Here is a 23,229-nt window from a genome sequence, read left to right as displayed (position 1 = left end):
TTGCTGTCTCCCACCGGGAATATGAGTCTCTACCGGCTGTTGGCTTATTGATGGCTGGGACCGCAAAGCCACCTAGTGCAGCTCCACCCCAGGACAACACAGATTCTGCCTCACTCCACCCCCAGGCGGCTGTGACCACGGCCCCTGGCACAAGGATCACGCTGAGTACCTAGGACTGGTTAAATGCGCTTTCCACTGTCACAGCTCAGTTTCATCATCTGAAGAGTGAATGCCGTAGGGGAAGACAGGTTCCTTCTAGTGTTAATGTTTTATGAACTCAGAAACCACTCTGGGCCTGGTTTAATCATTGAGAAAACAACAAAAGTATCTGCCCTCACTTTGCTGTGAAGATCAATGTCCCTGGGCTTTTTTTTTTTTTTTTTTTTTCTTGAGACAGCGTCTCACTCTGTCACCCAGGCTGAAGTGCAGTGGCGTGATCTCGGCCTACTGCAAACTCTACCTCCCGAGTTCAGGTGATTCTCGTGCCTCAGCCTTCCAAATAGCTGGGATTACGGGCGCGCCACTATGCCCAGCTAATTTTTGTATTTTTAGTAGAGATGGGGTTTCACCGTGTTGGCCAGGCTGGTCTGGAACTTCTGACCTCAGGTGACCCGCCTGCCTCTGCCTCCTAAAGTGCTGGGATTACAGGTGTGAGCCACTGCACCTGTGCATTTTTATGAAAACAGGCACACTGAAATTGAGTGAGAAGAGTGAGTTTTCTGTGACTGCATTAATCTTTTATTGCCCAGTACACATTGGGAAGACACAGCAGGCCAGAAAGGCCTGTCTCCAGACATCCTTTCTTGAGGTCACCCTCCTTTTACCCCAAAGATCCAGGAGCTTCCTTCAGGAGCCCTGTGGACCAGTCTGTGCAACACCCACTCAGGCCTGCCCAACATAGCTGTCCTGCTGATCCCCCACCGCAGCCCAGGAGACACACTTGTTACACACATCCAACAGCAGGAAGGGGTGTCCCCAACTTCCCTCTAGGCTCCTGGTATGGGGCTGGCATCTGGGTGTACCTGCAACACAGGTTATCTTATGAGTGAACGGAGGCCCCCTACAGCCTCCCATTTACTGATGGCTGCCCCCCGACCAAGGGCCAGGGCTTAGCCACTGACTGGTGCCCTGGGTGTCAGGTGGTCTGGAGTACATACCTGGCCATCCCTGGGAGCCAGCCTGGTCACTGAGGCACTGCAGAAGAGGAGGCCATGTCATTGTGTCCTCCCAGCCTTCTGGAAGCTAGTACCCATCTGGGCATGACAGGGTCCTTGCCCTTGCAGTCACAGCAGGTGCTTGGCCCGGGACAACAGAGCAAAGCCCAGGGTCCCCACTGCTGCCCTGCTCTTCCCGCCTCCCAGGCCCTGGCCCCGAGGGCTCCTCACCTCGCACCTCCAGGCGGCACTCACACTGTGCCTCGCCCTGTAAGTTGGTGGCCCTGCAGACATAGATGCCTCCATCAAAGGGGCAGGGCTTTCTAATCTCCAGAGTCAACACTCCCTGCTTGCTGAACATGCGGAAGCGGGCATCCTCTCCCAGGTCCAGGCCATTCTTGAACCAGGAAATCTTGGGCTACAATTAAGGTAAAGAGAGGGAGGGAAGCCATCCAGGCTGAGAGGGGACCTGGCAGGGACCCAGGGAGACGCATTTCTGTTTATACTCGGTGGGGGGTAGTCCCACGGAGTCCCTGACTATGCCCAAGGCTGGAAACAAACATGGAACCAACAGCGAGTACCATGGCCCTGCCCAGGGAGAGAAACCCGGTCCATACACCCCAAGCTGGAGAGAAAGCAGAGGAGACAGTCTGGGGAGAGGACTGCTCGACATCAGGGCCTGTGAGCCCTGCCTCCTGGTCGGCCTGGACTAGCGCCTAAAGTTCCCTACCTTGGGGCTACCCCGGACAGCACAGCAGAGCATAGTGGTGTAGCCTGCAATGACCGAGCGGTTCACCAGGGGCTGGGTGAAGCTTGGGGCCTCAGAGAAGTCCAAGGCCTTATAGTTGGGTGGCTCATAGGTGATGCCTGTTGGTGACAGGACTTGGTACCGAGAGGGCCACACCAAACTAGGCCCTCCTCCCTGTTCCCACGGCCTCCCTGCCCCAGCCCCTGGTGGGGAGAATGAGGGTACAGCACCTGGTCTGGGGATAAAGACGGGCTCCTTGGTGGTGGCCGCTGTGTCACTGGAACCAACCATATTCTGGCTGAAGACGCGAAAGTAGTAGCCATTGCCAATGATGAGCTCTGGCACCACGCAGTGGGTGCGGCGGTAATGCTCCAAGACGGTGAACCACTCCTGGGGGCGGGGAGGGAGGGGAGGCATCTCTGGGCCAGGGCCTCCCCGATGCCGAGAGCCTCTCCTGGGTGCCCTGGGCATCTCCACCCGTACTGTGGAGGGATTCAGATCAGCAGAGGGAGGGTGAGGGGCCCGTGGTGAGGACAGTGAAGGGTGGCTGCGGCCTGGGTCTGCCGGGCCTAGGCAGGGTGCACGTGGAGACCCCAGACCCCAGGCTCACCATGGTCTTCTTGTCAGCCTTCTGCACCGTGTACCCCCAGAGCTCCGTGTTGCCATCATCCTGGGGTGGCTTCCACTCCAGAGCCACATTAAGACCCCAGGCCTCAGTGACCCGGAGATCCTGGGGAGGACTTGGCTTGTCTGCGGGAGACAGACCCAGTCGGGTCACCACTCTTTCTGACAGTGAGCAGGGGGACACCGGGCTCCAGGGACCCCCCCCCACCCCTACCAGCCAGGGCCAGGCCTGCTGGGGCACTGAACTGGAAAATGTGAGCTGTGGGTTGGGTCAGCCCTTGGACCCAGCAGCCCAGCTCAGGGATGGGAAACAAGGGGGCTCAAAGAGGCCTTGGCCACGCACCGACAACCTGAAGCACCAGGGTGGCCTTGTCCTCCATGTTCTCAATGCGCACCGTCACCTGGTAAGTGCCTGAATGCGCGCGGCGAGCGGCCCGGATGAACAGGATGGTGTCTGTGGGGCTGTTGCGGACGCTCACCTCCTCGCCTGCCAGGGGCTGCCCCTCTTTGGTCCAGGTCACCTGAGGCCGGGGCTTGCCCTGAGGGGAAGAAAAGCTTAACCCTGAATGTGGATCTCTCCAAAGGCCAGCTGCCACCCCTGCCTCTGGAACCTCAGATCCGGCCAGCCCTGAGACATCAGTCCGCTGGATGGAAACAACACACCGTAGCCTCTCTCCCCTGGGGGACAGGGAGGGGCCAGTCCCACCTGGAAAGGGATGAGGAGGTTCACAGGCTCCCTGACCTTCTTCTGAATGGTCTGACGCAGGTGCCTGGGCAGCTGGAACCGTGGCCGTTCTGTGGATACAGAGTGGGTAGCTAAGTGAGGGCCCGCCACGGCTCTGAGGGGCGCCACAGCTCCAGCCCCCCTTGAGACAAGCCCCAGAGAGCTGCAGCTAAGAAAAAAGCTGCCTGCTGGGCCCTGCACCTCCTTTAGCTCCTGCTGACACAGCAACTCCAGCCTGCCCAAGCCCAGCTGGCTTCCCCGAGCCTCACCACACTGCTTCAAGAGGCAGGGATCAGAGAGGGTAAGCAACTTGACTGAAGTCACACAGCTAGTAAGTCATAGGCCAGGGTGTAAACCCTATGCCCTGTGCTGTTTCCACTCGAGTTTGCTGCCTCGTTCTAGCTTTGAGAACCAATCCTTACAAAAGATGGACCCTTTGTTGGGACGAGGAACAGAGGAATGGGAAGTGGATCCCAGAGGGACCAATCTGATGACAGACATAGACAATACTTACCTGTTGGAGCTGAGACGCTCCTGGAAGAGCGCTTGGGTACTGTGGCTTTTATTTTCCCTGTTCCAGAACTAGGGGTCTGACACAGACCAAGAAAGCCTTTTCCACACTTTTTTTTTTTTTTTTTTTGAGACATTGTCTCACTCTGTCACCCAGGCTGGAGTGCAGTAGTGTGATCTCAGCTCACTGCAGCTGCCACCTCCCGGGTCCAAGCAATTCTCCTGCCTCAGCCTCCCAAGTAGCTGGGGGACTACAGGCACCCACCACCACACCCGGCTAGTTTTTATATTTTTAGTAGAGACGGGGTTTTACCATGTTGGCCAGGCTGATCTTGAACTCCTGACCTCAAGTGATCTGCCTGCCTCGGCCTCTAAAAATGCTGGAATTACAGGCTTGAACCACTGTGCCTGGCCACCCTCTCTGTACTTTTTCCCTAGGCCTAGACCATGGATGATAGCTCCAACCCCTCCTGTCTCTGCCCAGCGTTCTGGGCAGAGCATTCTGGGCCTCCCCAAACGTCCCCACCTCCACCAGACACCAAGGGCCTGGGGTGTCAATGGCGGGTCTTGTGACTGCATGAAGGGGCACTCACGCAGGATCTCCTGCACCGTCACCGGCTCCGTGGTGGTAACAGGGGCTCCAGGCCCTGCCATATTGTGTGCACGCACTCGGAAGAGCAGACGGGCCCCCGTGGGCAGGTCCTTCACCAGTATCGATGTGTGCTCTGTCAGCCCCCGCAGGGCAGCCACCCACTCTGAGCCTGGGGGTGGGGAGGGGCAGTCAAGGCCACAGGCTGTGTCACCACCGACACCCCATCCCCACTGCCCACTCCTCTGATAGGAATCTCCAGGATTTAAATATGTTTTTATTTTTTAAATTTTATTTGTTTATTTATTTTTGAGATGGAGTTTCACTCTTGTCACCCAAGCTGGAGTGCAATGGTGTGATCTCGGCTCACCACAACCTCCGCCTCCTGGGTTCAAGCGATTCTCCTGCCTCAGCCTCCCGAGTAGCTGGGATCACAGGCGCCCACCACCACACCCAGCTAATTCTGTATTTTTAGTAGAGACGGGGTTTCTCCATGTTGGTCAGGCTGGTCTCGAACTCCCGACCTCAGGTGATCCGCCCACCTCGGCCTCTCAAAGTGCTGGGATTACAGGCGTGAGCCACCGTGCCTGGCCTTAAATATGTTTTTAAAATGTAGTTGCTGATTTCGCACTGCTCAAAGAAGTGTTACAGTCAGCTTTACTCTGCATTTGTTTTTCACTAGGCAAGCTTTCTTTGCTTCTGAAAACAGAACAGGTATTTCTCTGGATGTCCTCAACTTTAGGCAAAAGTGAGCCAAAAAAACCTGACTATGGGTGAATCTGCTCAATGGCAAGGTGAGCATGTTCTTCGTTTGGGGAGAGGGCTGGGGGTGGTGACACTCACCACCCTCTGGGCAGTACTCCACGCTGTAGCCGTCCAGGCCTCCTGCTCCCACGCGCTCTGGGGGCCGCCACTTGAGGGAGACCGTGGTGTCAGAAACGTCCTCTACTGCTAGGTGGGTGGGTTCGCTGGGGGGACCTGGGCAGAGGAGAGGTCAGAGAGGGGTCTCAGCAAGCCTGGGGAAGCTGGAGATCCGTGGCCTAGACCCTGAACTGCCCACTGGTCACATAGGGGGCACTTCCTGTTCAGCTGGCTTTTAGCCACTTTAAGGAATATTTTGTCTCTGTTACAAGACTTGTCTGTAGATTGGCTTAAAAACAAACAACAACAGCAGCCAGGCATGGTGGCTCACACCTGTAATCCTAGCACTTTGGGAGGCCAAGGTGGGCGGATCACCTGAGGTCAGGAGTTTGAGACCAGCCTGGCCAACATGGTGAAACTCCATCTCTGCAAAAACACAAAAATTAGCTGGGCACGATGGTGGATGCCTGTAATCCCAGCTACTCAGGAGGCTGAGGTAGGAGAGTCGCTTGAACCTGGGAGGCGGAGGTTGCAGTGAGCCTAGATGGCTCCAGGACTGCACTCCAGCGTGGGCAACAGAGCGAGACTCCATTGAAAGAAAAGAAAAGAAAAGAGAAAGAAAGGAGAAAAGAGAAAAAAACCCCTAAAACTACAGGAAAACATGGGAATTTCCTGGCACCGTATGATTAGGTGAGTTGACTAAGAACTGAACAAACCAGGAGTCAGTCCCTAAAAAGAGAGGCCTGAACCCTTCTCCCCACAGGCCCCGACTCCTGCCATCTTCCCCAGCTGTGCCCCATGCCTGGGCCCAGGGGTCCCTGGCCTGCACTTGCCACAGACAGCTGCCCCCGGACTCACCCACCCTGGTGGGAACAGGTGTCGTCCTGAGCCCTGCCACACCCTCAGCACCTGTTCTACCCACTCAGACCCCATTATACAGATGAGGAAGCTGAGGCTTCAGGGAGGGATGACTCCAGTTGGCCTCCTGGAGACCGTGGAGCTGCCTCTGCCATCTCTGAGTCTTGGTCCAGGACTCTTTCCACAGACAGACGCCCCTGAGACCCCTCCACTAACCACAGCCCTTGCCCCATCCCGTAGGTGACAAACCCTGGGTTGAAGGGTGTGGGGAACAGGGGACAATGAACATTCACTGGGCACCTGCTAGATGCCAGATGGCCTCTGCCTGCTCATCCCATCTCATCCTAACAGCTCTCTGAGGTAGGCAGTGTCATTATTCCCATTTTGTAGACATGGAAAGAGAGGCTTGAAAGTGAACTAGGGGTCGGTGTAGTGTGAGAGTCAGTTCCACCCCAACCAGCTGGGAGATCTCAAGCAGGTCGTTTAACTGCTCGCAGCCTGTTTCCTCATCTGTAAAATGCGGCTGAGTACCCCCAGTCGAGGCTGAAAGGAGACTGTGGATGTGAGTGTCTAGCGTGGCTGCCTGCAGAGCAGCTGCTATTACTGGGGGCTTTCGACTGGGGAGGGGGAGGGGGCGGGGGCAGGACCAGGTCAGGCAGGCTCACCGATGGGCATGAAGGGCTGGGAGGCAGGGCTGGGCCTGGACATGCCGATGGCGTTGACGGCGTAGACGCGCATCTCGTACACCACGCCCTCGATCATGCGCCGCGCTTCGTGGCTCAGCTCCTGAATTAGGTCGAAGTTCAGCCGCATCCACCGGTAGCTCTTCTTCTTCTTGCGCTCCAGGATGTAGCCTGGCTCGGGGGAGGTGGTGGCTGTGGTCTGGGACCCAGGCATCCCCACACCACCTTCCCTCGGATCTGTTCGGTGCCCTCGCACCTCCGTGTGGCGCCCTTGCACTCACCCAGGACCGGCTGCCCGCCGTCGTAGGCAGGTGGCTCCCACTGAACGGTGCAGGAGTCCTCTCCCACGTTGCTGACCTTGGGGGCCGCAGGTGCGTCTGGCACGTCTGGAGGGGGTGCGGTGGACACATCAACCCTGCCCCGCTCGGGGCCTTCAGTAACGTTGCTCGTCCCCTTCCCACTCCAACTAACTGCCACCGGCTGCCTCCACCACCCCCAGATCCAAAATCCAAAGAGATCTTTCTAGAATGCATTTCTTTCTTCTTCTTCGTCGTCTTTTTTTTTTAGTGATACTGAGTCTCACTGTGTTGTCCAGGCTGGGTCTCGACAGGATGCATTTCTCTTCATGTCGCCAGCCCTCCATCAACACTTTAAGGCTTCACACTGCCCATATTCACCCCTGTCCTGGCTCTGATCCTCCCAACCCTACCCAGTCCTCTCCTGACACGTTTCATTCATTCTCCACACCCAAAAGACCCTTTCCCTTCTCCACCCCTTTGTACACAGTTTCCTCTGCCTGGGATGCCCTTCCTCACCATCTTCTCAGCCTCCTAAAGGCATCCCCCCCAGGCTCTCTGGGATGGCTCTCTGCTCAGTGCTCCCACGGCACTCTGGACACAGCTCATGTACAGCCGTGTCGCAGGAAATCTGCGGGATGCAACTGCCTGCATCTCCCCCACAGCAGGGCTCCTTGTGGGCAGAAAAACCTGTCCTGTTGCCGCTCGGCTCAGGGAGCATGCCCGTGATGTTTGTCGAGTGGCTGAATGAGCGAACGGATGGGCCCTCCTTGGGGCTGCCCCTCTGTGTTCTCCAGCTTGGACCCTGGCCGGCCTCACCGATGACCTTGACTGTGAGGTTGACCCGGTCCTCGCCCACAGGGTTCTTCACCGTGACCGTGTAGACGCCCTCATCTTCCTTCTCTGCCCCCTCGACCGTGAAGATGCTGCGGTCCTTGGTGGTCTCCACACGGACCCGGCCCTCGGTCTCACACAGCAGCTGGGGGATGGAGAGTTGAGGTGAGATCCAAGTCAGACCCCAGAGGCCCCTGCAGTCTCTGCAACAACCAGATGTCCCGGGGTCCATGGGGGGAACACAGCCTGTGGGAAGACTGCACCCATGTCAGCATCTAGTTCAAAATCCTCTCTGTGGCACCGACCGAGGGCAGGGGCTCAGGTTCTAGCTTTGTCAGGGGACCTGGGGCAACCACCTGTCCTCTCAGATGAGCTATCGTGAGGACCCCTCAAGACCCCAGCCTTCAGAAGAACCAACGGTGCTGGGCAGGAAAAAGACCCCAGCAGCTACAGTGGCAGGAAACTGCCTCGGAAACTACTCTGGAGTTGAGAGGAAGCACAAGGTCAAGGTCAAGGTCAGCTCAGGATGAAGGGAGCCAGGGAGCAGCCCAGTCATGAGGGCTTCCTCACAACAAGAGGGTATCCACATCCTTGTGATGGCCATCAGCACACTCCACAGAGACCCTGCCTGAGGTGTGAGGGCCCCACAGGGACCCCGCTGGGAGCAGCAACACACCTGGCCAAGTGTGGCACCTCCATGGAGACCTCGCCAAGGGCTCGACACCAAATGGGCAGAAAGTGATGGAAAACAAACGAGCCCCATCCTGACCTGAGCCTCACTCACCTTCTTGTCAAACACCCACTCGTCGCTGTCACCTGCATCCTCTGGGGCATCTGGGGCTGGTCTGGCTGGGGACTTATTCCCCTGGGAACAGGGCAGGAGGGAAGTAGGGAGCAGAGGAGCTGACTCAGCCTGGAAGCACCCTTCTGCTGCTTCTTCCACCCCCAACCCACACTGCCCATCTTGCCTGCCCCCTGGCCAGTCGAACCTCTGCTCTCCCATGGGGTAGCCAGCAGCAGGGCGTGCACACGTGGGTGGGGTGTGCAGCAGGTCCAAGCACTTGGCTGGCTCCACACACCCACCTCACAGATGGGGAGATTGAGGAGGGACCCACTGTACCTGCGTGATGGCCTTCTGCCAGATCACGGTGGGAGCAGGGTCCCCAGAGATAGGGACGTCCAGACGTAGCTTATTTCCAGCTACAACCACAATGGTGTCTGGTATGCGGCCCGGGCAGTCCAGGTGGATCTTGGGAGGTTCTGCAGAAGAGACAATGTAGTTCAGAGAAACCGGAGAGCCAGGAGGAGCATAGGTCACTGGGGAGGGGCCACTCGAGAGCCCGGGCCCCTGTTTGTTGGTTTTTTAGATTTGTATTGAGGTATATTTTATGCTGAGATCTGACTGTAGGCTGATGAGTTCTGACAGATGAATACACCCATGCAACCATTAACCCAACCAAGATCTTGAACATTCCCATCACCCCAGGACATTGGCTGGGAGGCTTGTAATATTCAGGTCAAGTCACCTACCATAGCATTTTGAAAACTGGGGGAACATCAGTGTCTTGCTCCTGCCCCCCCCCACATACACACATACATACATACATACACACACACACATACATACACACACATACACACATACACACACATACACACATACATACACACATACATATACACATATACATACATACACATACACATACATGCACACACACATACATATACATACACATACACACATACATATACACATATACATACATACACATACACACACATACACACATATACATACATACACACACACATACATACATACACACACACACACACACATTAAAAAGGTTCCCTGGCCAAATAAATCAGGAATCTGCCCTCAGTTAAAGCTAAACAAAGGCAAGTTTCTTTACTGATTCGATTGCTTCCGAATAAGCAAGAAGTGGGGCAGGTGTTTGCTGCTTCCCAAACTAATTTCATCAGAGAACTCTTTTCAAGTGGGTTAACAATGTTAAATGAACCCAGTTTGGAAAGCACTGAGTTAGAGTATGCTGCAATCTGGATTATTCTCCTGAAGTTAAACTTGTGAAATGTCTGATTAAAGCTTAATCCTGGGCCGGGCGTGGTGGCTCACCCCTGTAATCCCAGCACTTTGGGAGGCCGAGGCGGGTGGATCATGTGAGGTCAGGAGTTCAAGACCAGCCTGGCCAACATGGCGATAACCCGTCTCTACTAAATATACAAAATTAGCTGGGCGTGGCGGCGTGCGCCTGTAGTCCCAGCTACTCAGGAGGCTGAGGGAGGAGAATCGCTTGAACATGGGAAGCAGAAGTGGCAGTGAGCCGAGATTGCACCATTGCACTCCAGCCTGGGCAACAAAGTGAGAGACTCCATCTCAAAAAAAAAAAAAAAAGAAGAAGAAGAAAAGATGTAATAATAAAAGTCACACCTGTGACAGCACTTGACAGCTCTGACACATCATGTCACCTCATCTTTATAACTACCCTATGGGGGCGGCACTATCAGGGTTCCCATTTTAGAGAAGAGGAAACTGAGGCTCACGGAGATTATAATTGACCTGTGGTCATGAGTGGCAAGGCTGGAGCTGGGCCCTAGGATCCCCACTTTTGATCCTTGCTCTTCCCTCTGTGAGTGGAGGGGAGGCCTGCATGGGTGGGTTGCGGAAAGTGAGCAGAACCAAGACTCGGGGGCCCCGAGACTCACCCTGCCTGGGTACGAAGTCAATCTTGACCTCTGCAAGAGAAGGAAGAGCAAGTGGCATGGGGGCAAAGACAGGGCCCAGTGACAGGGGCTCCTGGCCCCAATGCCCCCACCCACCCTACCCCGGAGCAGGCTCACCCATGAAGTGGAGCTTGGCTGACAGGTTGCAGGCGAAGCCCTCGGGCACAAAGCTGTAGTCAGCCTCATCGGCAGGTGTGACGTCGTCAATGGTCAGTTTGTGGACCCTGCAGGGAAGCACAGGCTTAGGGGACCCCACTGGGCCACACACCCCTGGCCTCACCAGATACCCCAGCCAGGGTCCCCAGGAGGCCCTCACCTCGTCCTGGCTTGTTGGTATTCTGATTTTTAAAAATGCCTTTTTTTTCTATATTATACAATTTTCCAGCTCTCCCATGTGCTTTTAGAGGTAGGCAGTGTAAAAGTGATTTCTACGTCAAAGCATCCCCTTGACTGGGCCCTTGGAGACTGGGCAGGGGTTGGGTGTCATTAATCTCTGTGAACTTGGGCCCAGCACGGCTAGCCCAGTTGCTCCGGGGATGAGCAAGAGGGTGGGAGAGGCAGCGAGGGCCTCTGGCCAGAGCCGGCCTCCTTGGTGGCCTCCTGCCCTGCCCTGGTCACAAGCTGGGGGAGGGTGCCAGGGAGCTCTCGACCCTGTCTGTGTCTCTCCCTGCTGCCTCTTTGTCTCTGTCCCTCATTCTTCTCTGTCTGTGACGAACTCTCCTCTGTGTGTGCCTCCCTGTGCATATCTTTCTGTCTCTATAGAACTATTTCTGTCTTTCTGTCTCTGTCTTTTTGGGTCTGTTTCTCCCTCTCTGTGGGTCTCTGTCTCAGTCTCTGTCCTGTCTCTGTGCATCTGCCTCTCTGTCCACCTGTTTTTATCTCTCTTTCTCTCTGTTTCTCCCTGTCTTTCTCTCTGTCTCCATCTCAGTCTCCACCTGTCCCATCCGCCTGCCCTGCACACTCACCGCCCGATGTGGGACACCTTTATGCGGCTGTCGGGCACCAGCTCCTTCCCGTTCTTCAGCCACACGCCCCGCACGTTCTCATCTGAGACTTCACACTTGAACACCGCCTGGTCCTTCGCACCCACCGTCAGGTCTGCGATGCTCTGGTACACCTCCAGCTTCTTTTCTGCAGGGCAGGGCTGAGCCATTGAGCTCGGGAGGGTGTGTGGGCGTGGCGTGAGTCCCTGTGGAGGGCCTGTGGGCTCCTGGGTGCTGGTGCGCATGTGTCTGGGTGCATGTGTGCATGTGAAAACGTGTGTGCCATGTTTGCCTATGACGGTGCAATGCACATAAGGAACCTCAAGTGTTTGAGGGGTGGTGACGCTCACCAGGCCTGTCTGAGCCTCTCAGTACCCTCTGGAGTAGTCACTTCAGCATCGTCATTTTAGAGATGAGAAGGGTGAGGTTTAGGCTGTTAAAGGCCCAAGGTCACAGGGGCCTTGAGCTCAGGTTTGCCTGCTCCCCTACAGGGTGGGGTGGGGGCTGGTAGGCCCAAGCCTTGAAGCCTCACGTGCCCCGGCCTGGCTCACCCTGCACGATGAGCTCAGCCAGCGCCTGGCCCCCGCTGGTGCGCAGCGCGTAGTGCCCCGTGTCCTCCAGCGTGGCCTCGTTGATGATCAGGCGGTGTCTCCGCCCGTCCTTCTTGAACCGATATTTGAAAGTCTCCTCCCGGGTCAGCTCCACCCCGTCCTTCAGCCTAGCCGGGTGGGCGGGTGGCAAGTGCTGTGGCTTCTTCTGCACAGATGCCCCTGACACTCAGCCCTGCCCAATGCCCCGTGCTTCTGGAACTCACCATTTGACTTGCGCCCCCTCCTCCGATACTTCACACTCAAACTCCACCCGCTGGCCCACCATCACCAGCTGGTCCTCCAAGGGACGTGTGATGAGCACGGGGGGCTCTGTCCAGGCAGGGTGAGCATGAGGGTGGCTCCTGAGGCCATCTCCTCCCCAGGTTCCCACGGCCTCAGGCCCCAGGCCCACCTTTGACAAAGAGCTCCGTGCTGCACTTCTCGCCACCCACCACGCACTGGTAGGCTGCGTCGTCTGCCAGTGAGCACTGGCTGATGGTCAGGGTACGCTTGGCACCAGTGGACTCAAAGATGTACCTGGGTGGGAGCCACAGGGAAGTGGCAGGAAAGTCGCAGACACACCTCCGGGCCCAGCGCGCCCCATGAAAACCCCTGTGCCCCCCACCCCAGGCCATCCAGAGGGGAACTTACTTGCTGTGGAACAGAAGGGGCCATTGGCGTGTTCCCGACGGGAGGAAGTAAGCCCGAGACAAAAGGAGAGAGGGAGAGGACCGGCAGGAGCAAGAGGAGGGGAAATTAGGCCCAGAGAGATGCGGCTGAGAGCCACAGTGAGTCAGAGACACGCATGTGGAGAGGGGCAGGAGGCAAGGCTGTGGGGGTCCCCACCTCCACCTGAGGCCCCCTCCCCACCCCAGGCCGCACCTGCCACTCATCTGGATCTCCTGGCCATTCTTGAGCCATTTGACTTCAGCGTCAGGGTCGGCCAGTTCCACGGTCAGCCGGATCTTGTGGCCTTTGCTCACCTGGTAGGCCGGCTCCAGCTTCTTCTGAAAGGCTGAGCACCACCCCTCAGCCCCGGCCAACCCACCCCCACCGCCCACACCCTGCTCCCCCAGGCCAGGCTACTGTGGCTGGGGCTGGGGCCCAGGTCCTCCCCGAATCCCCTGTGTGCCGCCCCGCCTCCACTTCGCTCTCTGTGCCTCTCTTTCTTTTTGTTTGTTTGTTTTTTGAGACAGAGTCTCACTCTGTCAGCCAGGCTGGAGTGTAGTGGCGCCAACTCAGCTCACTGCAACCTCCGCCTCCCAGGTTCAAGTGAGTCTCCTGCCTCAGCCTCCCGAGTAGCTGGGATTACAGGCATGTGACACCATGCCCAGCTAATTTTTGTATTTTTAGTAGAGACGGGGTTTCACCATGTTGGCCAGACTGCTCTTGAAATCCTGACCTTGCCGGGCGCGGTGGCTCAAGCCTGTAATCCCAGCACTTTGGGAGGCCGAGACGGGTGGATCACGAGGTCAGGAGATCGAGACCACCCTGGCTAACACGGTGAAACCCCGTCTCTACTAAGAAATACAAAAAAAAACTAGCTGGGCGTGGTGGCGGACGCCTGTAGTCCCAGCTACTCGGGAGGCTGAGGCCGGAGAATGGCGTGAACCCGGGAGGCGGAGCTTGCAGTGAGCTGAGATCCGGCCACTGCACTCCAGCCTGGGCGACAGAGCGAGACTCCATCTCAAAAAAAAAAAAAAAAAAAAAAGAAATCCTGACCTCAGGTGATGCGCTCACCTCGGCCTCCCAAAGTGCTGGGATTACAGGCGTGGTGTCTCTATGTATTCGTGTCTATGTGTCTATCCACCTCCCTGTCTCTGTCTCTCTGACCTTGTCCTTCTGTCTTCCTTAGGGTCCTCTCCACCTGCTCAGCTCAGGAATGGGTTAGGGGCTTCCAGAAAGACAGAAGCTTGTCAGGAGAACTGGGGCTGGGACAGATGTGCCTTCTTTTCTCTCAGCAACCCCTGAGTTTTGTATTCTTCCCAGGAGCTCCCACCTAGCGGCCCTCTGTGCCCAGCGCTGTCACTCCCATCTCAGCCCCTGGGGCCAGTGCGGTGATCCCCGTGCTGCTGCAGTGGGAGAAACAGAGCTCAGAGAGGTGACTGGCCCATGCCACCAGCCCGGCAGGTGTGTGGCAGAGCTGCGTCTGGCCCTGCCCCGCGACAATGCCTCCTCTTGCAGCCGTGTTTGTAAAAGCCCGTGTTGCTGCTGCTGAGCCCAGGGAGGAAGTGGGGGCTCCATCCACGGAGCAGAGAGGGACTTCTGAGTGCTCAAATACTCTGGCTGGGCCTGGAGTCAGCTGCAGAGGGGCAGAGATCTACTGCTGGGTGCTCTGTGACCTTGGGCTAGTTCCTTAATCCCTCTGTGCCTCGGTTTCCTCCTTAGTAACATGGGAATGGTAACAGTCCTTCCATCACAGTATTGTTTTGAGAATCAAATGAGACAATTACATAAAGCACCTAGTCCCTGGCTTAGGAAGGAATTCGCTCTTTTTTTTTTTTTTTTTTTTGAGATGGAGGCTCATTCTGTCACACAGGTTGGAGTACAATGGCACAATCCTGGCTCACTACAACCTCTGCCTCCCAGGTTCAAGCGATTCTCCTGCCTCAGCCTCCGGAGTAGCTGGGATTACAGGCACCTGCCACCATGCCCAGCTAATTTTGTATTTTTAGTAGAGACAGTGTTTCACCATGTTGGTGAGGCTGGCCTCGAACTCCTAACTTCAGGTGATCCACCCACCTCAGCCTCCCAAAGTGCTGAGATTATAGGCGTGAGCCACCGTGCCCAGCCAGCAATTTGCTCTTTTTACTATTGTTGCTCTTCCTGGAAGACACCCCTACCCTCGGAGGTCCCGGTCTGCCTTGCCGGCCTCCATCTGTTCCTCCCGGGGCACCTGCAGTCCTTTGCTTGGTGTCCTCTGGGATCAGCAGTTCAGGGGTTAACCCAGATGAACATTCGTGGCATCCAGGGGATCCCTGACTTAAATAAGGCCACAGTGCAGGTAAGGGCCAGGCCACCTAGTGATGTGGTGATAGGGAAGCCAGTGAGGCTGAAACAACAGGAAGGCAGAACGGAGGGCTAGGGGGCCTGGGGAAAGTTAGCAGGGAGGGACTAACCAACTCCTCTCCCTGTCCCCACGATTGCGTGTGTTTTGTGTGTGTGCTTTGGGAGGGGCTTGTCTCCCATACCCTGCATGGAAGCTGACCCCTCCATTCCGTCAGTGTTTATAGAGCGCTCGAGGTGTGTGCCAGGCCCTGTGCTACATTCAGACACGGTGGGGAGCAGGCATGTGAGACTCCTGCTTTGCCGGTTCACACCCGCCCTTGTCAACCCCTCAGTGGAGAAGAGCTAGCCTGGGCTCTCCTCCTTCCACCTGGCTGGGGGTGAGGGGAGCTAACCTGAGCCCTCCTGCTTTGTTTGCCTGTGAGGAAGATTAACCAGGCTCTTCTCCTTGCCTGTGTGTGGCTCTCCAGGCTTAGCGGGCCTCTTCCCTTTTCTTTTGGGTGTGGAGAGGGTTAACTGGGCTTCATTTCTTTTCAGAAGAGGGTAGAGAAAGAAAGGGTAGGCCGGGTGTGGTGGCTCAAGCCTGTAATCCCAGCACTTTGGGAGGCCAAGACGGGCGGATCACAAGGTCAGGAGATTGAGACCATCCTGGCTAACACGGTGAAACCCTGTCTCTACTAAAAAGTACAAAAAACTAGCCGGGCGAGGTAGCGGGCACCTGTAGTCCCAGCTACTCGGGAGGCTGAGGCAGGAGAATGGCACAAACCCGGGAGGCGGAGCTTGCAGTGAGCTGAGATCCGGCCACTGCACTCCAGCCTGGGCGACAGAGGGAGACTCCATCTCAAAAAAAAAAAAAAGGGTAGCCTGATTTTTCCTTGGTGAGGAGGGTTAACCTGAGTTCTGTCCTCTTCCTTGTGGCTGTCCTGGCCTAACCTTTGCTCTTCTCTTCTGTCTCTGTGGAAAGGGGCTAACCTGGGCACTCTTGACTTTCTACACAAGGAGGGGTTAACCTGGACTCTTCTTTCCTGTGAGTCTCTGTGCTAAGCTGTGAGTCTCTGTGCTAAGACTCTGCTCTTTCCATGTATGTGGATGGGGTGGTGGGCTAACCTGTGCCCTCTCCTCTCCCCTGTGGGGAAGAGCTAACCTGTGCCCTCTCTCCTCTCCTGTGTAGGGAAGGGCTAGCCTGTGCCCTCTCCTCTTCCCTCTGAGGAAGGGCTAACCTGTGCCCTCTCCTCTCCCCTCTGGGGAAGGGCTAACCTGTGCTCTTCTTCTCATCGCGCCTCATGCCCTTGAGCCTCTTCAGCATGCCGCGCAGGTCGGTGACACCGTACTGGAAGGCGATGCGCTCGTACTCGGATGGGGGTGCCTGCCGTAGGATCTCCCACACGTCCTCCTCTGCTGGTGCCTCCCGCTTTGAGTCCCTGTGTCCCGCAGTCCAGGCTGTGGCTGGGGGCAAGACTGCAGCCCCCTGGGCGGGGCTTCCTGGGCCCAGGACCAAGGAGCTATAGCCACCCCTGTCCCTCTGGCCCTACCCTTCTGGTGGGGCAGCTGGAGCTGGTCTGGGTCCCAGGCCAGGTCTGGGGGCCAAGGGAGCTTAAGTGGGGCTGGAGATTTGGAGGAGTTCCTGGCAGAATTAAGGGTGATGAGGGTGCTGTGCTATGATGGGCACTCACCTTGGGGTCCGGAAACTGCTGCTTCGGGGGCAGGGGGAGGGCAGAAAGTGTAGGAGACACATGAGAGGTGTGGCCGCCTTCTCCCAAAGACCCAGACCCCACCCATGGGCCTTTACCTCCTCCCTATTCTCCACACTTGCACTCCCTGTGTTGTGGGGCACCCACGCTGCTCCGGAGGCTCTGGCGGGATCTCCTGTGTGCATTACTTTTTCTTATCCCTCCTAAGCTCTGACGGATAGGTGAGTGGCAGGAGAAGCCCAAGGCACAGAGACTTACCCCTGTCCATGGGAAGCCACACCCTGCTCTGAGTCTCTCACCACAGCCTCTCAGGGAGGGGACGGGATCCCCTCTGCACCCACCAGCGCCCGGCTGCCCCCAAACACCCAGACCCCATTTCTTACTCTCTGGGCCACAGCAGCAGCAGCCATAATGGAGGGGCCGGGGGAGAGGGAGAGAGAGGGCAGAGAGAACGTAAGCCAGTTGGGCCGGCCTGGTAGACCCTGCAGCTCTGGGGACCCTCTCTCTGTTGTTTCTGGGTCCCCGGAGTTTACGGAGGGAGTTTTGCAGCCCTAAGTGTGGAGTGGCCGTGGGGGACACTGTGAGGATGCCTGTTCACGGGACATAATGTCTGCAGAGCCCTTTAACTCCTTCCATACCGGGACCATCCCCTCGACAGACAAGAAAACCAGCTCAGAGAGGTGCAGTGTTGTGCTCAGCGTCACACAGCTGGCAAACCACAGTGCTGGGATTTGGAGCCAGGCCTCACCAGCTGCCCCAGGAACTGCCACCCAGGACTCACCTCTTCTTCAGCAGTGAGCTGAAGTCCAGAATGCCAGCATCCTCGTGGCTGTCACTATGGAGAGGGACCCCCAGTGAGGCTGCAGTGAGGGACTGGAAGGGGATTAGGAGCAGGACAGGGAGTGGAGTGGGGAGGGAGAAAGTGACGCTGGCCAGACTGGGCTCCCGCCCATCTCAGGCCCCTGGAGGTCTGTAGATGGTGCAGATAGGGCCTGGGGCAGGGGTACCTGATCCGCCGACCACCTCCAGCCAGGCTCCTGTGGGGGTTAGACTCAGTATCCTCACCTGCCCGGGAAGCTTGCTGTCCCCCGCATCCCCCACTGACTTCAGCTCCACCCCACACACTGGGGGTCACACAGCCCTGGCCCCCAGTCCAGACCCTGAAGGGCCTCAGACTCCAGCACTGGCCTCCCCCAGGTCCTGAGGATGGTCACTCACGTGCGGCGAAAGGATGATAGGAGGTCCAGGTCTCCGGTGCCCACGGCCTCTGGGTTCAAAGGGTGGAGAGATGGGGGAAGGGGCTTCAGAGGGGGGTCGTTTGAGAAGCCTGCCCTGGGGGTGGCCTCTGAGTATTCACAGACTTGCCCATTCATGACCCCGTGAGGCTGGGCATCTGCCCCAGGACCTCACCTTCCCAGCCTTTCCCAGCATCAAGGTACCAGGGAGGCGGGACGGTTTATAGTCCCCAATTCCCACCCATCTCTCAACTCACCTTCACCCATGGACCAAACATTCAGACAGTGCCAGGCCGTGGGCCAGGAGCCGTGACACCAAGATGATAAAACAGAGTCCCACCCAGATGAGACCCGGACTCAGCCCTAATTAGGTCCCCACGCCTACCCTGCAAGCCTCTGGATTTCTCTCACACACTGTGTGTGCAGCACTGGGCATGTGGCCAGCACTCGTGCCTGGACGGGACGAGGCATCCTCCTTAGTGTTGGGAAATGGAGGCAGGGGACCAGGACCCATGGGGAGCCCGAGTCCAGGACAGTCACGAGGGCCCCCTCACCATGGACAGTGAGATTGAAGTTGGAGCAGTCAAATTTGTCCTTGGTGGACACCTCACAGCGGTAGCCGCCAGTGAAGGCAGGCTGGGCATCGGTGATGTGCAGCTCGAACAGATAGACCTGTGTGCATGGAGGGACAGGGCGTCAGGGGACACCAGGGGTCAGGAGACAAGGCTCTGCACCCTTGAAGGAGACTGGGAGTGGCTCGTGCCTGTAATCCAGCACTTTGGGAGGCTGAGGCGGGCGGATCACATGAGACCAGGAGCTCCAGACCAGCCTGGCCAACTTGGTGAAATTCCATCTCTACTAAAAATAAAATTAGCCAAGTATGGTGGTGTGCACCTCTAGTTTCAGCCACTCGGGAGGTTGAGGTGGGAGAATTGCTTGAACACGGTAGTGGAGAGCCACTGCACTCCAGCCCGAGTGACAGAGGGAGACCCTATCTCAACTAATATTTAACAAAAAAAGGAGGCTGGGAGTGACAAATGCTCATCGACCTTCTCACCCTGGTGTTTAGTTAACCCATAGAGTTTTTGTAGAGAGAAAGGGCACTAGCTCAAAACCCATGACTGCCATCTGCTGGCACATGGTTGTAGTGAACTACAGTGCTTTCGTGCAATGCACAGCCCCGCACATGTTGGCCCTCTCCTGCTACAGGCCCCGTCTCCTGGCCCAGGACTGTGGAAGGTTGGGAAAAGCAGAGGCTTGGAGTGAACACACAAGGAGACTTAAGTCTTAAGGTTCTGGTGGGCAGGGTGGAAAAACACAAAACACAAAAAACCAAGGCTTAAGGTTCTAGGCCTATGTCTAGGTGACCTTGGAGCAACCACTTAACCTCCCAAGCGTTGGTTTCCGCGTCTGTATAATGAGGAATTGTTCTGATCAATCCCTGAGCGTCCCTTGAGCCCTGAGCCCTGATACCCATCCAGGGGCTTTACAACCCCACTAGCTGGTGCCCCATGCTTCACGGTGTCCTCCAGACTTCCTGACCACCCTGCCCCCGCCCCCTCCCCCCGCCGATTCCACCAAGCCTTATTAGGTGCTCCCTTGAGGCGATCATGTCCTTCAAGTCTCCCATGTTCCCCACAGCACTCCCATGTGTCTCATCGCGCTCCCTGGCCCCCAGGCCTCCGGGATCTCCCTGTGGGCCTCTGGCCCCTCCACCTGCCTCCCAGATTCCCCACGCCCCTTGCTTGCAGCTCATGTGTGCCTCAGGTTTCATGGTGCCCTCTGTGTGCCTTGTGCCTTCCAGGATTCTCCATGTCCCCTCTCTCCGTGTCTCCACGACCCCGGCGGACCCACCTTGCTGGCACGGTCGTAGCTGTCATGCAGCTGCAGGTGCTGGCCCACCTTGCTGCTCAGGTCCACCCATTTGCCCTTGAACCACTTGACCACAGGCGGCTTCAGGAGGCTGGCGCCGGCCACACGAGCTGAGAAGGTGATGCTGCCACCTGCAAGGGCAGGGCGACAGGCCCAGCTTGGGGAATGTCCTGCTGCCCCCCTTCCCACCGCAGTGGTGGGCACAGCAGCTCACACTCACCCACAGTCACCTCGCCATCCTGTGGCCGCATCACGAAGAGGCCAATGGGGTCATCAGGGGCTCCAGGGGTAGGGCCGTTGCGAGCTGCTGAGCTTGACCCTGTGAGCAAAGGCTTTTTTTTTTTTTTTTTTTTTTTTTTTTTTTGAGATGGAGTCTTGCTCTGTCGCCCAGGCTGAAGTGCAGTGGCGTGATCTTGGCTCATTGCAAGCTCTGCCTTCTGGGTTCATGCCATTCTCCTGCCTCAGCCTCCCGAGTAGCTGGGACTACAGGCGCCCGCCACCACCCCGGCTAATTTTTTTTTTGTATTTTTAGTAGAGACAGGGTTTCACCGTGTTAGCCAGGATGGTCTCGATTCCCTGACCTCGTGATCTGCCCACCTTGGCCTCCCAGAGTACTGGGGATTATAGGCCTGAGCCACGGCGCCCGGCCAACCAAAGGCTTTTGAGACCTGCCCTGGACACCCTCTACCCACGGATCCTGCCCCTCCCTGCCCAGCCCCTCTCACCTTCGAGACTTGGGGCACTTTCTCCCAGCTCAGCGGCTGGGGCCAGGGTTTCTCCAGGGGTTCCAGTGGCCTCAGCAGGGGCAGGGGCAGGGGCAGGGGCCAGGACGGGCTCTGCCTTCTCTGGAGAGGATCAGATAGGAGTCGTGGTACAGTCACTAACCAGAGACCCCTCCACCCTCTCTCTCCAGAGCGTCGGACCCATGAGCCCGTTGTGGATGAGGAAAGTCTGCCATGGCTGTCCTCCCGCTGCCTGGGCCCTTCAGAGGCAGCTCATGCTCAGCTGGAGAGCCACCCTGCCTCTCACATTCTCCTCCCTGTCCCAGGTCATCAGTTCCCACGTCCTCTGCACCTGCCCTGAACAGTTCCAGGTCCAACCCTGCTCTGCCCCAGCCTTAGAGCAGCCCCACAGGCTGGGCTGCACTCCCCTCATCCACACCTCCTGGGACTTCGCTACCAGCACACAAGGTGCTCTCTGTGCAGGGTCATCTCCCCAGGGAGGTCTGCAGGGGGAGACTGGGGTTGTGTCTTGTTCATCTCTCCCACCTACCCCATGGCTGGAACAGGCCAGGATGGCACCTGGGGTACTCAGAGAGGTCATGTAAAGAAAGGGGGGAAAGGGGGTTCCTGGCGGGGGGCACAGCCACAGCAAAGGCAAGGAAGTGTGAAAGTACCTCCTGTTCCCTGGATGGATGGAGAGGCGCTGGGCTGGCCCTCCCCCCAGGAGCCTGAACCTCAGGGAAGCCTGACCAGAATCTTACCTGCCTCTGTGACCTTGAGGTCGAACTTGACCTTGGAGGAGCCAGCAATGACTGCGTAGGAGCCCTGGTCGGCAGGGCCCACCTCCCGCACTGTCAGTGTATGCCGTGTGCCCTCTGTGGCCAGGCCATACTTGCTGCTGGCTCCGATGTCACTGCCTCCACGCTGCCAGTGCACCTTCACTCCTGCCCGCTCTGTCTCCACCTCAAACACGGCAGGGCTGCCTGCGGCCACTTCCACTGACCGTGGCTTCTTGCTGAAAGCTGAGACTGCAGGGCCAGGTGGAGGCTACAGCGGCCCCTGGTTGGAGCGTGCACCCCACCTCTGCAGCCCCTCTTAGTAAATACTGTGCTAGCACTTTCCATGTATCCACTCGTGTAATACTCCACCAGTTCTCCTAGGTAGTTGCAGTTATTCTGTTCATTTCTCAGAGGACACTGAGGCTCAGAGAAGCTAAGCAGTTCCTCCAAGATCACACAGCTAGTAGTCGGAAGAGCCAGGGCTGTGGTCCTGACCTCCACGCAAGACTTTTGCTGCATGTGTCCCCTGGATACTCCACTTTCCCTGCTTGGAGACACCCGTGATGAACTCGGCTTCCCTTCCTCCCACCATCTGGGGCCCTTGGCAGGGGGCAGGGAATTCTGCCTATTTGGAATGTGGCCAAATTTGTCCTCCAAGGACCTCAGGCTGAGAATCAGCGACTGAGATAAAGCTGGCCTGGGAGGGCGTTGGGGGATGGGGACCTGGAGCTCTGCCCTGGACAACCTTGGTAAGGGCATAGTCCAGGCCCAGGACCCTGGGCTGTGATTTTCCCTGCCCTTGGTCTGGGTTCTGGGGCTCCTGACTGTCCTCTCTCAGAGAAGGGGGGCTGTGTCACCCTCAACATGGGGGCCACACCATATAGGCTCATGAAGCAGATAATGTCACAGCCAGGAAGAACCAACCCAATGCCACCACTACCCCCAGCGCCCCAGGTTGGGAGACTGAGACCCAGAGTGGGTAGAGACTGGTCCGAAGGCATGCCGTGAGCCTGGCTCAGCTCCACACTAAACACGGGCTCTGTCTGCGGGCAACCTTGCTGTGGAAGGCGAAGGAAATGGGACAGGGAAGGGGTCCTTTTGCGTTCGCAGAATGAGTTGACCCCGGGTGCTTCCTGTCTGTGTCCCTGACCTTGGGTTTACCTTCACCTCTCATCAGAGGGATAGGAAAAAGAAACCGAGAATCAAAAACGACCCCGGAGGACTGGCTGCCCCTGTCCTGGGGCTCAGAGGCCACGTCCTCATCAACCCCCTCAAGAACTCCCTCCTAGCCCTGCTCCCCAATTGTGGACACCCCCCTGCTCTCACACTTAGACCCAACCCTAGTCCTAAAGCTACCTGGCTTCTTCCCCGGCTCAGGCATCCTGAGAGACGTCACACCAGGCACCAAGCAGGCACAGGTCACCCAAAGAGGGACTGAGTGGGGTCTTGTCCTTCCCACTATATATGGGGACCTCCCCCCTCCCCAGGCTCTGCTTATCTGCCTCCTGTCCAGCCACCTGCTAAATATAGATGAATTCCAGAGAGCTGAGGTCTCTCCAGGGAGAAGGTAGGGCCACATTGTCCCTGGCTGGCTCCTGTCCCTTCCCCTCCACCCCCCTCAGCACAATTCTGCCTCCCCAACCCTTGGCGAGCCTCAGGGGTACCCCCAAGTCCTGTGTGTGTCTCTCTTACAGCAAATCGTACGGTGGGAGCATGCTGGGCCCA

The 23,229-nt window shown here is 57.3% G+C and overlaps 1 protein-coding gene across 1 annotated transcript; it reads right to left on the bottom strand.

Moving 5' to 3' along the window:
- Nucleotides 1-429: 429 nt before the first annotated feature.
- Nucleotides 430-22,023, bottom strand: MYBPC3 (myosin binding protein C3). The gene is made up of 33 exons (XM_073017822.1): nucleotides 22,000-22,023; nucleotides 21,487-21,772; nucleotides 20,729-20,848; nucleotides 20,224-20,322; nucleotides 19,986-20,134; nucleotides 18,686-18,803; nucleotides 18,115-18,163; nucleotides 17,904-17,933; nucleotides 17,678-17,731; nucleotides 16,879-16,899; nucleotides 16,463-16,626; nucleotides 13,082-13,214; nucleotides 12,612-12,736; nucleotides 12,424-12,529; nucleotides 12,161-12,327; nucleotides 11,592-11,757; nucleotides 10,744-10,850; nucleotides 10,609-10,638; nucleotides 9,002-9,141; nucleotides 8,666-8,746; nucleotides 7,867-8,026; nucleotides 7,033-7,137; nucleotides 6,734-6,922; nucleotides 5,193-5,327; nucleotides 4,354-4,521; nucleotides 3,233-3,321; nucleotides 2,870-3,065; nucleotides 2,513-2,652; nucleotides 2,133-2,292; nucleotides 1,885-2,021; nucleotides 1,386-1,572; nucleotides 1,158-1,194; nucleotides 430-1,022 (listed from the first exon to the last, which is right to left on the bottom strand). Exons 1-32 carry the CDS (start codon nucleotides 22,021-22,023, stop codon nucleotides 1,184-1,186), a joined length of 3,846 nt encoding a protein of 1,281 aa, XP_072873923.1. The 3' UTR covers nucleotides 430-1,022; nucleotides 1,158-1,183.
- Nucleotides 22,024-23,229: the final 1,206 nt, after the last annotated feature.

The sequence above is a fragment of the Chlorocebus sabaeus genome, chromosome 1, assembly GCF_047675955.1.
Source record: "Chlorocebus sabaeus isolate Y175 chromosome 1, mChlSab1.0.hap1, whole genome shotgun sequence".
In the NCBI taxonomy this organism is placed as follows: Eukaryota; Metazoa; Chordata; class Mammalia; order Primates; family Cercopithecidae; genus Chlorocebus; species Chlorocebus sabaeus.
Note: the sequence above shows the minus strand (reverse complement) of the source record. Positions and strands in the feature narration are given on the sequence as shown.

What these genes read in the sequence shown, in the direction of transcription:
- MYBPC3 (XM_073017822.1), bottom strand. Translation starts at nt 22,023, where the DNA reads ATGCAGCAAAAGTCTTGCGTGGAG. An exon ending in AGCAGTTTCCGGACCCCAAG is followed by an intron (nt 16,627 to 16,878) that starts GTGAGTGCCCAT and finishes TGCGGGACACAG; the next exon opens with GGACTCAAAGCGGGAGGCAC. An exon ending in GGCAGAAGGCCATCACGCAG is followed by an intron (nt 8,747 to 9,001) that starts GTACAGTGGGTC and finishes CCCTGTTCCCAG; the next exon opens with GGGAATAAGTCCCCAGCCAG.